The 15,509-nt window shown below is 38.5% G+C and overlaps 1 protein-coding gene across 1 annotated transcript in view; it reads right to left on the bottom strand.

Moving 5' to 3' along the window:
• The window catches only part of LOC107684608 (ventricular zone expressed PH domain-containing 1), an 87,368-nt gene that overhangs the window by 23,300 nt on the left and 48,559 nt on the right, over positions 1-15,509 (bottom strand). Inside the window, exons 6-10 of the mRNA XM_016480906.1 lie at positions 11,551-11,768; positions 9,461-9,643; positions 8,475-8,815; positions 3,068-3,207; positions 2,355-2,489 (exon numbers count right to left, since the gene is read on the bottom strand). Of these exons, the coding sequence (XP_016336392.1) occupies positions 2,355-2,489; positions 3,068-3,207; positions 8,475-8,815; positions 9,461-9,643; positions 11,551-11,768 (1,017 nt within the window). The remainder of the gene's footprint in view (positions 1-2,354; positions 2,490-3,067; positions 3,208-8,474; positions 8,816-9,460; positions 9,644-11,550; positions 11,769-15,509) is intronic.

The following is a 15,509-nucleotide window of genomic DNA, read 5'->3' as shown; positions in this document are numbered from 1 at the left end:
AAATTGACATTCCCGGATTCCCTATGTGACACTTCACGTTTGATGGTTTTTGATAATTATGTTTCTTCTTATTTTTTAGTACTTTGTAATATTAACATTATGTGAGTTAATAAAATATTTGTGCTCAATCCATAAAGCTAAACATTTTGCTACTATATTTTTAAAACTATATTTGTAATATCAACTGCTCTTTTTTACTGTTAATTTCACAGATTTTTTTTTTCACAATGTAGTATAATGTAATTCTGTCTTTACATATTGAGATGCATCAAAACTGACTGTTACATTATAGCCAGTTTGCGATTTTCTTTAAATCTTCTTTTATTTTTAACTTGTATAAATGAGGGGCTAGTTTCAAATGTTTCCCCTAAAGTCAAACTCTGTATAGACTCAAACCTTAAAGTCTTAACCAAAAAAAAAAAAAAAAAAAAAAAAACATTTCCATCGTTACTAGCCAAGAAAAAAAGACACCTTTTGCAATGCCCCAATACATGGACATTTGTCTCACTATATGGGGTTGCATATGTCTACAGTATGTCTACAAACTCATTTTAAAAGAGCAAGAAAAAAAATCCAGTTTTTTATGATATGAACTTTTCAATGCTGGCAAAAGCTGTCTCTTTAAACGTAGGCCAGACAGCAAATCAAAGGAAATGTCAGGGGTTAGGGCATCATTTGGGGGATGTTTACGAGTGCATTCAAGATGGGTTTGCTAGAGTCCTGCCTCGTATTTTTGCATGTGCACATGTGCCCAACATAAACAGATACCATATGTGTTATGTGCGCACAAAGTTCTTCACTGGAGGATAAATGACCTCAGATTTAGAAATGGCAGGAAGAAAAGGAAGACAGCATAAAGACACAAAAGACACCAGCTGTACTACGTAATTATTCCAGAGTTGACATTTACAATGTTTGATAAGATCATCCGAGCACTTGGATTCACATGGCACCATAAAGAGGAAATGACCTAATGTAAACAACCCCGTCTCAGCATGACCTCTGACCCGTCACAGTTTCCATGACATGGCTGTTTTCCACTATGGATGTGGCTGTAACGGAGGGCATATATTGGGCTCTGCGATGTTAAATATCTACATTGTTAAAAATACAGTTTGCAAACTAGTGTTTTTGCAGTAATGCCATAGAAGAACTATTTTTTTGGCTTCTTCAAAAAACCTTTCAGAAAACAGTTCTTAAAAGGACCATTTTTTTCTTAGTGTGAAGAACATTTTAATTATCTAATGTACCTTTTGTGCAATGAAAAGGTTCCATGAATGTTAAAAGTTATTCATGGAACCATAAATGCCAATAAAAACCTTTATTTTTAAGAGTGTACTTTAGTGTAGGTCTTTCTTTATTGATCTCCACAGAGAAGTTTGACTTGTACGACAAGATTGCTGTTAAAGGAACACTCCACTATTTTTGAAAATAGGCTCATTTTCATCAAAAGTGCTACCGCCAGACCCGGAGATCGGCTGAATGGATTCGAAAATGGTAAAACTCCACTGTTTAACTCTAGGGGAGTTGGAAAATTAGCCTATTTTCAAAAATAGTAGAGTGTTCCTTTAACACATGCATAAATAGTTTCCACTGTGATAACCCATACCTTCTCCTCAAAGGCATAATTGTAATCCTTGATCAGGATCATACATTACCTATCCTGCTGGGCCACTTCTTCCTCATAATGTCCCCGCAGCGAGGAAGGGGGAGGATGACTGATTTTTCCTACTTATTTAATCTAGCTTAGAGCTGGGGATTTATGCACTGTGGATATGAAAAATTAATCGTGATAAAGAATTAATCACAATATATGGTTAGTAATTAAGATGCATTTTCAGCGATTCGATCCAAAGTGGTCAGCCTAGATGCACGTACTGTTTCCACCTGGTCGTGTGAGCACTTGTGTTCAGCTTTCATTGAGAAAACTAAGGCTTGTCAATAAATGGCCATTGCCAACACAATTGCATGGGAAAAAGTATTAACACCCCTGCTATTGCATGCGATAAAGCATTATGAGATTGTTAATTTACGGTTTACAATGTCATGTTACATACAATAACTGATGACGTTTGGCATGACTGCAATTGCATAGCTTCAGAAAACTTAAAATATAGCACATGAATTGTGCCTTTGTCCTTTTTAGGAGTGAACAATCCCTTCAAACATCAAGTTTGACTCAAAATCATATGGACTGGCTTGTGAAGCCAAATCCAGTGTCATTTCTCAAGTGAAGAGAAGTGCTGAGTGAGTGGATGCGTGTTGGTTCATAAAGTATGTGTGTGTGTTAGTGACAGATAGATGGAGAGAGAATAAAAGAGGAAGAGCACAAGAGAAACGGTTGAGGACTTTACCTTCTTGTGAGGAACAGTTGCCTGGGTCATGGCCAGTTCAAAGCTGTGAGCTCCCGTCAGCTGTGTTTTCTCCCAAAGTTTCCTCAGCTGCTTAACACACTCATCCTGACAGCACAACGCCTCGCTCACTTTACTCTGCACACAGACATGATACACTGCTAGCTTGCCAAGATACACGCTACTCCTAATTAGTGGTGTTTGCTAAGGCAAGCATCACACTGACTGCTGCTCGTGGTAAGATAAGATTAACCACAAAGCCCAAATAATAAAATAAAGAACAAAGCAACACATTACACATAATAGATCAAGTGAGAGAGCTTTTAGTATGTATTTACACTCTGAGACTTAATGCACAGGGCTATTTAGTCCCGTCCGTTGTTATGGCGTCTATGTCAATCATCACAATTTCTGATTCAATCATGATTTGAATACAGATGTCATTCCCCAAACTCTGCAATGTAAACATAGCAGCATGGAAAATAAAGCCTTTATTGATTTGAAGCTTTGAAATGGTTCCTTTCTCCCATCACTAATCACTAGATTTGAATATATAAACAAAATTCAGACGAATTAAATGCCTGTCCTTACTAGTTGGCTGTCATGATATTTTATTACATAAATGAGGACATTTGGCCCTCACAAGTATAGCTAAGCATGTGCAAACACAGACGCAGCCACACATCTTGTGGCACAAAAACGTGTCCGATTGTTACCTGCAGTGCCAGTAGCATGATTTGGATCCAGAGGTGTGGCTGGTGGCTACACAGCGAGAAACAGGACTTCCCGTAGAGGCAGTAGTGTCCTTTCAGTGGACAGGAGAATGACAGCTTAGCTACACAGCCACGATGTGAGTCTGGAGCACAAACACACATATACACAGGACCATGAATTGCTTATGAATTCCTTTGCCAGAAATGGAACCGATTTCCCAAAACCACAAAATATCCTAAAATAAACTCCCAGCAGCTAAACTGCACCATCTTGTAATACAATAGTGTAGTCAGACTCCAAACCACAGCAGAAGAAAACAACAACTGAGTATTTATCAGGAAAACCAGACACTCATAACGTTTTAGGGCATTTTTAGACCTGTAGATAATTTGCTTTGTTCTGAAACAATGTTACGTTTAGTCGATCTCGGGCTGATTGCCATGTTCATGTATGCCACAATGAACCAAACTAAGGGAAAAAATGCAACAGGTTACTAAACAGACGGTCCAAACAAGTCTGGTGTCAAAACAGCCTTAGTAAAATATGATTAAATATTGTGAAAATAAGTATTCTTTGTCTCATTTGCTATCATTAAATTGTTCCACATATATACTGGCATTATATTGGCCCAGTCCACCTAGTCTAAGCCTCAGACGGCACGCCAAGGACTGATGACTACCTATCTACTGCGTTTGGTCATTTTACGTTGGTCACATGGTTGGGAGGTTTATTGTAATTATTTATTTGGTTGTGCTATTTGAGACTATCTCACCCGGCACTGTAGATACTAGCATTGCCATCTGCCATTGTGAAGCCTATATCGGTAAACCGCTACTCATAACTGTGTCGTTTTGTTCTGTCTATTGATTATACAAATCACTTAATATCAGCCTCTCTATAAACATCATTAATCATCCATTCTCTTTGGCCTTCATTGACACTATATGAGTAAGGGAGAAGAAGAGTGAAGTTAGTATCATGTTGCGGTTTGTATATGCAACCCTGCCAGTGTAGCATCGTCCTGAATGTCCCTCGACTCTCCATATGTGTTTATGAAACAACACTTGGAGCATAATTATGCTTTAGTTTTCTTTTTTTATTATTATTATTATTTTACTCAATGACATGTGGATTATGCATCAACTGTTTAATGAAATCAGTGTAAAAAGAAAAAAGAAAAAGAAGAAGAGAGAAACAACAGTTGGGCCTCTTGGAATAACTAAATCCTGATGGGCTGCAAATAAATGAGTGTATTCTTGTAAAAGAAAATGAGTTCATGGAACAGGAAAGATGGAAAAGACCAGCTTCTGCAAGACAGAGTAGAATATGGACAAGCGAATTATACTTTGGAATTAATGGTGTTGATGCTTGTTTCATCTTTCACTCAAATCTTTTGACTTTGTTCATTAAAAAGGTTCAGTCAGATTAGTTTACTGACTTGTTCAGTGACTCTTTCTGTAAGTAACATCAACATACCAGCAGGTGGCAACCAGTGAATGTATTCTTATGAGCAAGTCATTGAATTACTTACTCAACAGGTTTGTTCAAGTCTTTTTAAAATGTACATGCCTACACATCCCAGAAGAGACTCTAAAAATAGTGTTTAAACATTATAAACATTTTATCCACAATAAAGCAGATGCATTTTGTCCTTTTTGTTGACTGCTCATTGCATGACTTGTCAAACTATACAAAAAAATTATGAATTTCAATAACATCTTTATGTCTTTTTGCATATTCATAAATGAGCTACTTCTTCTGCCTAACAGACTCCAAACACTTTCTGACGTAGTGAAGAGGCATGTTTGTTCAGTGGTTCCAGCCAATGAAATGCCTTTTCACAGCCACACTCGCATGCTATTTGCTCACTCTAGTTGTGCGCTTCAAAAGGGATAGACTAAATGCTAAAAATATATCATAAAGGACTAGAGCAGAAGACCAAAGATCTGCTCTCTGCTTGTGAAGTCTGCCAATAATTGGACACCATTCAACAAATCTTTCACAAAATCCTTTCTGACAGCTTTACCACTGACTATGACATTAGCTGATCCTCCATGATGTGGTGAGTATGACTGCATTGAATCCCTCACATTGACACAAACATAAATGCACTCACATGTATTCTGCCAGTTCACCAGGTCGCCGACTGATCGATTACCTTACAGTTTATCAGTGGGAGAGCTGTTGAATAATGTGAAGGGGAGGCAGAGACCCAGGCCAGCGCAGGGGATATGACTAAATTAGCTTGGCATCTGGATACCAGAGCCAAGCTGCACCTCAATCTGTCTGCCACCCACAGCTGTGCACTGATAGATGATAATTAGTGGTGTTTGAAAAGGCAGGTATCCCTCTAACTATTGTTCATACTTACAGATTTGAACAAAACCTTCATTTTATGAATTTAACTTAAACAAGTAACTCATCCTGCACTTTTCACTATTGACGTGAATGATACTTCAAATCATGCAACTTTTTGATAAGAGGTGTACTATTATTTTACTAAGCAACTGGACTTATAGATGCCTGATGGGCAATACAACAAGTGAAAATTTCAATAGACTTGAGAAGGAGGGTTCAGAGTCAGGACAGCTGACTCCTGAATCTTTTCATATTCTGCGTGGTGGTTCACAGCAGTGACAGAAATTAGGGGATGTTATCAAATTAATTTGAAAAAATTAAATGATACTTTTAGTGGGTGGTTGCGAGTCACTGAGTCATTCATTCAACCAATTAGTTCAAACAGCTGGAGCATTCAGAAACAAATCAAGTCACTGTCTTATGACTAGGTAAATGAATCATTCACTAAAATGATTTGTTCAAGAGCACAGATTCATGCAATAGTGAAACACTGTTGCTTTAAGATATGCAAAAGTTCTGCCATGACTTTGTTCGGAACTATTTTCGTTGGCCAAATACAGCAAAAACAGATAATACTGTGTCCAAAATGTAACTCACTTAATATTAACTTGTTTCTTGAACTGTATAATTGTCACCATTATGTTCAGGTTAGTTCAGTCCAAGGACTTTTAGTTTGTATTTCTTCAGTTCATGCCTTTCTTTGTTTGATTTCCTGCCACTCTTTAGTTACCATGGTTACGATCATTAGTTAGTTTGGTTCAGCTGTGCACTCCTCATTATCTCAAGTATATGTGACCCTGGACAACAAAACCAGTCATAAGGGTCAATTTTTTGAAATTGAGATTTATACATTATCTGAAAGCTAATAAGCTTAATAAGAGTTCCATTGATGTATGGTTTGTTAGGATAGGACAATATTTGGCCGAGATACAACTATTTGAAAATCTGGAATCTGATGATGCAAAAAATCGAAATACTGAGAAAATCGCCTTTAAAGTTGTCCAAATCAAGTTCTTAGCAATGCATATTACTAATCAAAAATTAAGTTTTGATATATTTACGGAAGGAAATGTACAAAATATCTTCATGGAACATGATCTTTACTTAATATCCTAATGATTTTTGGCATAAAAGAAAAATCGATAATTTTGACCCATACAATGTTTTTTTGGCTATTGCTACAAATATACCCCAGCGACTTAAGACTGGTTTTGTGGTCCAGGGTCACATATATTCAGGAAAAAAATGGCACTCTTGTTGTGATATTGCTCAACTATTCTGGAGTTTTTCTGGGGCAAGCACCACTTTCCCTATAGAAAATGTCAATAAGCAATGTGACGGGTAATATTATAATTAATATTATAACTAAAATCATGTTTTGCCTGGTGATTTAAACAATGCAATAGCTCCTGTCAAGCAATTTAATGAAAAACAGCAAGTACAATTTTGTCAATCTAAATATAATATACAAAAAAAAAAAAAAAAATGTAATGTGCTAAACTCTGCAATCTAATGAAAGGGTATCTACACATTTACCTTATCAAAATTCCACACTTTTCCAGACTCAAATTTCCAAACCTTTCAGTAGATTTTCAGACCATATTTAACATAAATGGTTCACAGGAGCATTATTTTCAGCTTTATATTTGGTATATGGTACAGTCATCTGTAAATATTGTTATTTTCTCAAGGGTTTATTCATTGATTTTCTCAAAGTGACAACATAGGGAACTTTTTATGCATTACAATTTCTAGTTTTATATATACTATAACTTGCCATCTGCCATCTTACTATGAAGAAAATGAGAGCATGGATGCACATGAATTAACACAGATCTATTTGCTCAAAATTTGGCTTTCCTTAGGGTAGTACCTCTAATATCAATGCCTAATGTCCAATTTAATGCATCTTCTGTGGCGGCAGAAAAACAATGACACAAAATGGGCTGATGGCACAATACGGTTGTGTGCATTGTCCTATTTGCCAAGTTCAAGGGTCTATAAAAAAGACTGGTACTGTAAAAAAAGTGTGAAACATGACACTGCCAGCCTCTCCGAGAATAAAGGAGTTTAAAGCTTATCTGACAACCACAGCACTTTAAACACATTAAAACGCTTTCCTACTGCTGCACAGTACAATACTCGACATTATACTGTAATTAAGTTATACCAAGAATATACAATATTCGGTTACACTTTAGTGTCATGTGTCATTGTTACAGTGTAATTATGCATTTAAGTACTGAGTAATATTAATTAACTACATGTACATGGTTAGGATTAGGGTTTGGTTACTTGCATGTAATTATGCATAATTAATTGTTATTATAATAGTAAGTACATGTAACATGTGTAACAAGGACACCTTAAAATAAAGTGTTACCTTTCTTATTTTTGCAAAGATCCTTTAGAGGCTCTGTAATTTGATGCTATTGTGAGAAGAAACCCAAAATATAACCTGCATTTTTACTTAATGAAAAAGTGCACCTTGAATTCATTCAGTCGTGTTTGACAATCACTAAAGAATCATTAAACAGCTGACATGAAAAAAACACTTCTTGTACGATAAATTTATTTTCATTAAACTCTTAAATTTCTTTTATAGAAAACTAAATAGGGGCAAAAGTCTGGAAATGCTGGAAATATTTTTCCATATTCTGCTTTCTTTTTTCCATAGTTTTCCAGACCAGGAAATTACTCAAATCAAATTCCATACTCTCCCAAAACTGCATAGGAACTCTGTAGATAACTTGGCATGGCATCCCAATATGTAACTGGTGTGATTACATTTCTAACATCCTTCAAAATATGCCAGGAAAATGTTCTCCTCATGTTGCTAAAACAACAACAAAAAACTGAACTAGAAGCTGACCTGAAATTCAGTCTTGTATAAACACTTTCATGTTCAAATTAATTCCCATGTCCAAAGTAATTTCTGGATGAGAGTGTGGTAAAACTTGTAGAAGCGAGTTCTCCTTCTGCGCTACTCATAAATGCAAGGTACTTTTTAATGTGTTGCTGTGTGGATTGCTCTTAGATTTGATAGGTTACCTTCAATGACACAGTGCTCAGGTATGGGGATTTGTTTGATCATTTCCGCACAGAAGGTTTTGATTTCTTCCATGTTGTCTCTTAGGTGGATCCAGAGCCTATCCCCCTCCCGGGGGTCTCCAACCACCACCTTTTGGCCCTCACTGTTTGGAGATGTGTCAGGCTGAGTCTCTGTGAGTTTGTGGTTCTCCTGCAGGGTCGTGAGGGCAGGACGGGTCTCTGGGCTGGGACTGGCCTCACAGACACCGAGTTCTGTGCTCAGATCCAGCCCTTCTCCCTCTGGACTGCTGTCAGAGTTAATGGATCGTGTGCGTACAGCGTGAAGAGCCAGACTCTTTGACCTGAACATGAGAGAAGAGCACACGTCAAAATTCAAAATCTCAGAGTCAGTTCATTTATTTTAGGCTGTGAGTTATTAAAAAGTGGCATACTCTACTAGAAAATGTAGAACGTATTTTTGCAGTGTGGTATTTAGCAAAATTAAATTTAAAACTAAGACATGCATGACTAAAATTAATACCATACGTACATACAGAGCAAATGTAATAAAGAATGACAAATGCTATTTAAAAACCTTTACCATTCATTAGGGATGCACCGAATATTCGGCAACCGATATTATATTTCGCCGAATAAGCGAAAAGGCCGAATAATATGTACCGAACAATGACTAACGCGAACAAATAGAGGCACGCACAAATGCAGCAAACATGTCGGCAGTGTGAAAGTATTTAAAACTATCAGAGAAAGAGAAAGAGACAGCGAGAGACTGTTTAGTGCTGCATCACGTCTCCGATGAGAAGAAGAGGTGGCTGATGCTGGTGGTTAGGTTACTGTATGATGATTGAAATCGCGAAATTACCTCAAACGATTAGTAAATAAACTGCAGAATGTTATATTTTCTAATGCACGCACGAATTGCATGTATTCTGACAGCGCTGCACGAGCTCGCGGCGCCAGGGTTCAAAGGAAAATCTGCGCTGAACTTGTTCCTCGTCAGTTGCTCAGTAACATTTTTGTTAATTTTTTCCTCAAACTCCTCCACCTCATTGCCCATCTTCTGCTCGAAAGCCTGAATCTTCACCTGCAGACGCAGGTTCTCAGCAAACATGTCCGAACTAGACTCGGCTTCACATGGCCTGGACAAATCCTGCACCTTCTCCTCCTCTCTGATGAACAAAGATAAAGGGCAAGTTCAGAATGCAATACAACTGCACTAGTGTATACTGAACAGTATGTACTGAATACTGTATACTTTTTAAAAACAATATTTGAAATAGCATTAAAGGTAACACTTCATTTGACAGCAACCTTGTTACACATCTTACATGCACTGTACTTACTATAGTAACAACAGTTATGCATAATTACACAATTATGCTTAATTACAAGCAACTAACCCTACACCAATCTCTAATGGTGCATTCACATGGGGCGTCGGCATTAACGCTGCTCATTTACTTTGAATGGGTGATGTCATGCGTTGCCGAATTGAATTGTGGGTCCATTGCATTGCGTCACTGGCGTTGCTTGTATTGTCTGTATATATAGTGAAAATTTGTAATATCTAACAGGACATTTCATGTAATTTTGCAGTAAAATAATGTTAAATGAACAATTTGTGAAAGAAAGAGCAAGTCAAACTCCCATAATTCCCTGTCTGACACCAGTGTTAATTTAGTTAACAAAAAGTATAATGAACAATGTTCGTTAACAAGCTTTTTTCCCATGACTAAGACGAGACGATGATGAGACAACAATAACTCATAATGTAGACAGAGAGAGTGCATATCTAAGTATTAGATATTCATTTATATATTAAATAGCCTATGATAAATCAGTACACTAGATGAGGTAAAATAAACCTTGTGTATGAGTCCACTTTCTATTGATTGGTGCTTATTGGTGAATGTGCAATACCTAAAATGTAAAAATAAGTTTCTCAAATGACAACAATATTTATCAGTTTAACTATTATACAGCATGACGAAAATGTGACGAAAATGGTTCATTGACTAAAACTAGACTAACATGCTCAGACATTTAGTTGACTAAATCTTGACTAAACAAAAACAGGAGAAGGTTGACTAAATATGATAATAGCTCAAAAGTACATTTGACACCAGGACTAAGACTAAATAAAAAATGTCTGACAAAATTAACACAATCTGACACTTCACATTTGATGCTATTTTGTTTAAATAATTGTGTTTTTTAATCGTTTTTGATTGATTCGTCATTGAATCAAGTATTCAGAATCAAGTATTCCAGAAAGCCATGTAATAATAATGGTTTATTCTAAACATAAAAACAATTTCTATATAGTTGAAATAAACATAACTGTCATTTTTGAGAGTAATTTTGGAAAAGAAAATGAGTGAGAACAAAGGGAGAAATAAAAGCAAAAGTAGAAAACTAACAGTTCTATCATGTCCCTTCTATTACATTTCTGTAGATTTCTCTCTATTTGTCAGCTTTCCTATGCAACCTGTTTTCCTCAAGAGAGAACAAATTCAAGTCTTAGAAACAGAGAAGTGAACAAAATATTTATATCTGGAGTACATCATTACCTCATCAGACTTTTAGCAATGAAACTGCCAAAACACTGATTAGCTGAAGAATTTTGCAATGGTTAATGCTGACATTCAGACAAAGCCCTGTAGATTAGGGAGCTTTTTAACAGAAGTTATTCCATCATAATAAAATGTCAATTACTTCAATAAAACTAATCACCTGTGTGGTTTCAAAAACTAATACTGGAACATGTCAAGGCTATTCAGGAAATTGAAGCAAGTGGAAAATTAACTGGGGCAGTCATGGCCTCATGGTTAGAGAGTCAGATTTGTTACCCAAAGGTCGCGGGTTCGAGTCTCGGTACAAGTAGGGATTGTAGGTGGGGGGAGTGAATGACCAGCGCTCTTTTCTACCCTCAATACCACGAGACCCTCGAGCAAGGCACTAAACCCCCAACTGCTCCCCGGCACTGTTCCGGGTGCACAAATTCTGAATATGGGACACCATACTTGGCTACATGTCACGTCACTTTCACTTTCAAAATGTCTGTGTGTGTGACTACCTGCTAAATGTACTCTCAGCCTCCAGCTTGCGTCCCAAAAGTCGCGCAATGGCGGTGAAACTGTTGCTCATGCGGTAGATGTCTTTTACTCCGCCGCCCAGGATGGAGGTGTAGCGATCGGTCAGGCAGCGGATTTCCAGCAGTAGTGTGTGATGGGCACTGTGCTCCATACTTGCTAACAGAGACACCAGATACTGCAGCGCCCCGTGAGCCTGGACCTGCACACGAGAGGTAAAATGTGTGTGACAGGTGTGACACTGAAGACTGGAGTAATGGCTGTTGAAAATTTAGCTTTGCCATCACAGGAATAAATTACATTTTAAAATATATTAAAACAGAAAACAGATATTTAAAATTTGAATAATATTTCACAATATTTACTGTATTTTTTATTTTAAAAAATGCAGCCTTGGTGAGCATAAGAGACTTCTTTCAAGCACATTTTTTAAATTTAGCCGACCCCAAACTTTTGAACAGTAGTGTATAAAAATAAGTAGTTTCATTCAAGTTTAATTTTTAACAATATGAATTCGCATTGAATAATAAGCTGTTAAGCATTAAATAATATAAATTATATTGTGTAATGTTAATCACTTACTGATTGCTATAATCAATAACATACAGTATTCCTAAACATTTTAAAGTTTTAATAATTTACACTTTATAATAGCTTATAATTTATACTTTTTTTTTTTTTTTAATATAATTATGTAACCCTTTTCAAAAAAGTACTATGGTAAAATGGTGCAGTGATCGTACTGAATGACTAACAGGTACCTCAAAGTATTTTATTTAACATGGTACATTTGAGAAAAATAACATATTTTTAAACAAACAGTTCATGAATGGCTTACAAAGTACAAGAAAACTGGAAAAAAAATTATTGGAAGAATTATAGGACATGTAGTGTAATAAACGATATTTTAAAAATATTAAGAAAGGTCCAGAAATAGAGTAAGATGACAGCATGATGAATTCCATGAAAGGAAGTTTCTATAAACGTACACAACAGGGACTACATTACGTCTTGCACAATGGGTGTGTGTCTGGCTGTGGCTGTTAGCTTATCGAAACACTATTTTCCATTCCTATTTTAAACTAATATGGGGATCTGATTCAAAACATGTTTTTGCCCAAGTCAGAGTGGTGACTCAAAGCAAAAACTAAATCAAACTGAAAGGGGGGATAATAAATTATCATATTGGCATCAGCAATTGAATTCCCCTTTGAAAACATAAGATTTGTATATGATGCACTATTAATGTGTCAGAATCTGGATGTGACAGTTCAAAAACAACCTCTGATATCATATACAGACTGATCTATCATCCCATAATGCCAAATCTCAGGGTCTAAAGAAACAGCTTATCCATCAACATGAAAATTAAATAAAATAAATCAATCAATAAATAAAAAACGCTGTAACCAAATGATTGTCATGATGTCTGGTTCCATTAACAGTTCTTGAAAATCTGCATTCTTTCACACCAAAGTAAAATACACTGAATGTAAAACGGAATAAAAAGTATGCTCATTATGCTGAATAAACAGCATGCTCATCATGGAATGTATTTTTTAATAAATAGAAATCAAAATGAGTTTCACATCATTGGCTTGCGTGTGTATGAATACAGTCATGTATACATGTTAGTAATAAAGGAAATATCAAACTAAGATCAGTTTTTGAAATGGAAGCTGGTTTCTGCAATGGTATAGAACATTTTTTACCCTACTTTTTATCTCACGATTCAGACTTTTTCGCACAATTCTAAGATAAAAAGTAAGAATAGTGAGATATAAACTTTGTCACGGGTTGCTACTGTGAGGAGCACGGAACGAGGAAAGCAGGAGACCAGGAGTACAAACCAAGGAGTTTATTTAAATCGCGGGGAATCACACGTAGCACGAGGAGTAGACATGAACAATACCGGACAACACTAACTAAAAGGACTCTGACTTTTAAACACAGGATAACAAGGGACTAAGGAGACACACCTGGGATCATTGGAAATTACATATGGGAAACACCTGGGATGAAATTAACAAACACCTGGGGGGGATCAGGAGCCCTCCGTGGGCTATACTCGGGATCAGGAGCCCTCAGTGGGCTATACTCGGGATCAGGAGCCATCCGTGGGCTTAACTCGGGATCAGGAGCCCTCCGTGGGCTTAACTCAGGAACAGGAGCCCTTCCTGGTCTAACTGGGGATCACTGGGGAGCAAGACACAGACAAAACATGGAACAGAGTCTGACATAATGCCCCCCTCCGGAAGGCGTGTCCTCACGCCATATAACATCCAACGGGGAGGGGGAGGTGGGCGCTCTGGAGGTCCCTCCAGAGCGCCATGGCGGGGCGCCATGGTGGAGCAGGGGACTCGGGAGGCCAAGGCGGAGCATGGGAGGGGCAGCGCCATGTCCAGCAATGCTGAGAGACCAGTGGCCGGCGGGCACACTGGAGCGAGCTCTGGGGCTGGAGCCGACACTGGAGCGAGCTCTGGAAGGCACTTATGAGGAGCGGGCACTGGGAGGCGCTCTGGAAGGAGCTTACGAGGAGCGGGCACTGGGGCTGGAACCGACACTGGGGTGAGGATAGGAGCAGTGAACTCCAGGGGCAGCGCCATGTCCAGCAATGCTGAGAGACCAGTGGCCGGCGGGCACACTGGAGCGAGCTCTGGGGCTGGAGCCGACACTGGAGCGAGCTCTGGAAGGCACTTATGAGGAGCGGGCACTGGGAGGCGCTCTGGAAGGAGCTTACGAGGAGCGGGCACTGGGGCTGGAACCGACACTGGGCCCACATGAACACTTGGTGGGCTAGCCACCTTAACGTCCTTTGGGCTTGCCACCTTAACGTCCTTTGGGCTTGCCACATTAACGTCCTTTGGGCTTGCCACATTAACTGACGGCTAACTTGACTCGGGAACTGCTGGCTGACTTGGGGGAGCCGCGAACGGCGGCGGGCTTGTTCTGGCTCGGGACCGGACACTACCCAGACACCGGAAGACACCTTACGCCGTCACCGCGGCGAGCTTACAGAACTCCCTGGCGTACTCGTAGAAGGGGAGATCGAGGCGAAAAAACAAACGCGAGGAAAAGGTCGCCCCTCATTTTCTGTCTTGGGTCCGGTATTCTGTCACGGGTTGCTACTGTGAGGAGCACGGAACGAGGAAACCAGGAGACCAGAAGTACAAACCAAGGAGTTTATTTAAATCGCGGGTTATCACACGTAGCACGAGGAGTAGACATGAACAATACCGGACAACACTAACTAAAAGGACTCGGACTTTTAAACACAGGATAACAAGGGACTAAGGAGACACACCTGGGATCATTGGAAATTACACATGGGAAACACCTGGGATGAAATTAACATAAACACCTGGGGAGCAAGACACAGACAAAACATGGAACAGAGTCTGACAAACTTAGAATTCTGAATTTTTCTCAAAATTCGTACTTATTCATCATTATTATATCTTGCAATTCTGTTTTTTCCCCCTGCCATGGAATAAAAAAATTAAAAAGGCAATTGCAAATTTATATTTTACAATTCTAAATTTACATCTTGCAATTCAGACTTTTTTCTTAGAATTGCAAGAAAAAAAGTCAAAATTGTGATAAAAAGTTGCAATTACCTTTTTTACACAAACAAGCTTCCATAGTTTCTACCAAAAAATAAATAAAAAATACATATATACAAATATATATATGATGTTGCTAAAAAGAACATTATTTTGTGTATTTGGTGTCTCTGGGGCTGGAGCCGACACTGGAGCGGGCTCTGGGGCTGGAGCCGACACTGGAGCGAGCTCTGGGGGAACGGGCACTTGAGGGCGCTCTGGAAGGCACTTACGAGGAGCGGGCACTGGGAGGCGCTCTGGAAGGAGCTTACGAGGAGCGGGCACTGGGGCTGGAACCGACACTGGGGTGAGGATAGGAGCAGTGAACTCCAGGGGCAGCG

The sequence above is a fragment of the Sinocyclocheilus anshuiensis genome, unplaced genomic scaffold (assembly GCF_001515605.1).
Source record: "Sinocyclocheilus anshuiensis isolate Anshui unplaced genomic scaffold, SAMN03320099.WGS_v1.1 scaffold41, whole genome shotgun sequence".
In the NCBI taxonomy this organism is placed as follows: domain Eukaryota; kingdom Metazoa; phylum Chordata; class Actinopteri; order Cypriniformes; family Cyprinidae; genus Sinocyclocheilus; species Sinocyclocheilus anshuiensis.
Note: the sequence above shows the minus strand (reverse complement) of the source record. Positions and strands in the feature narration are given on the sequence as shown.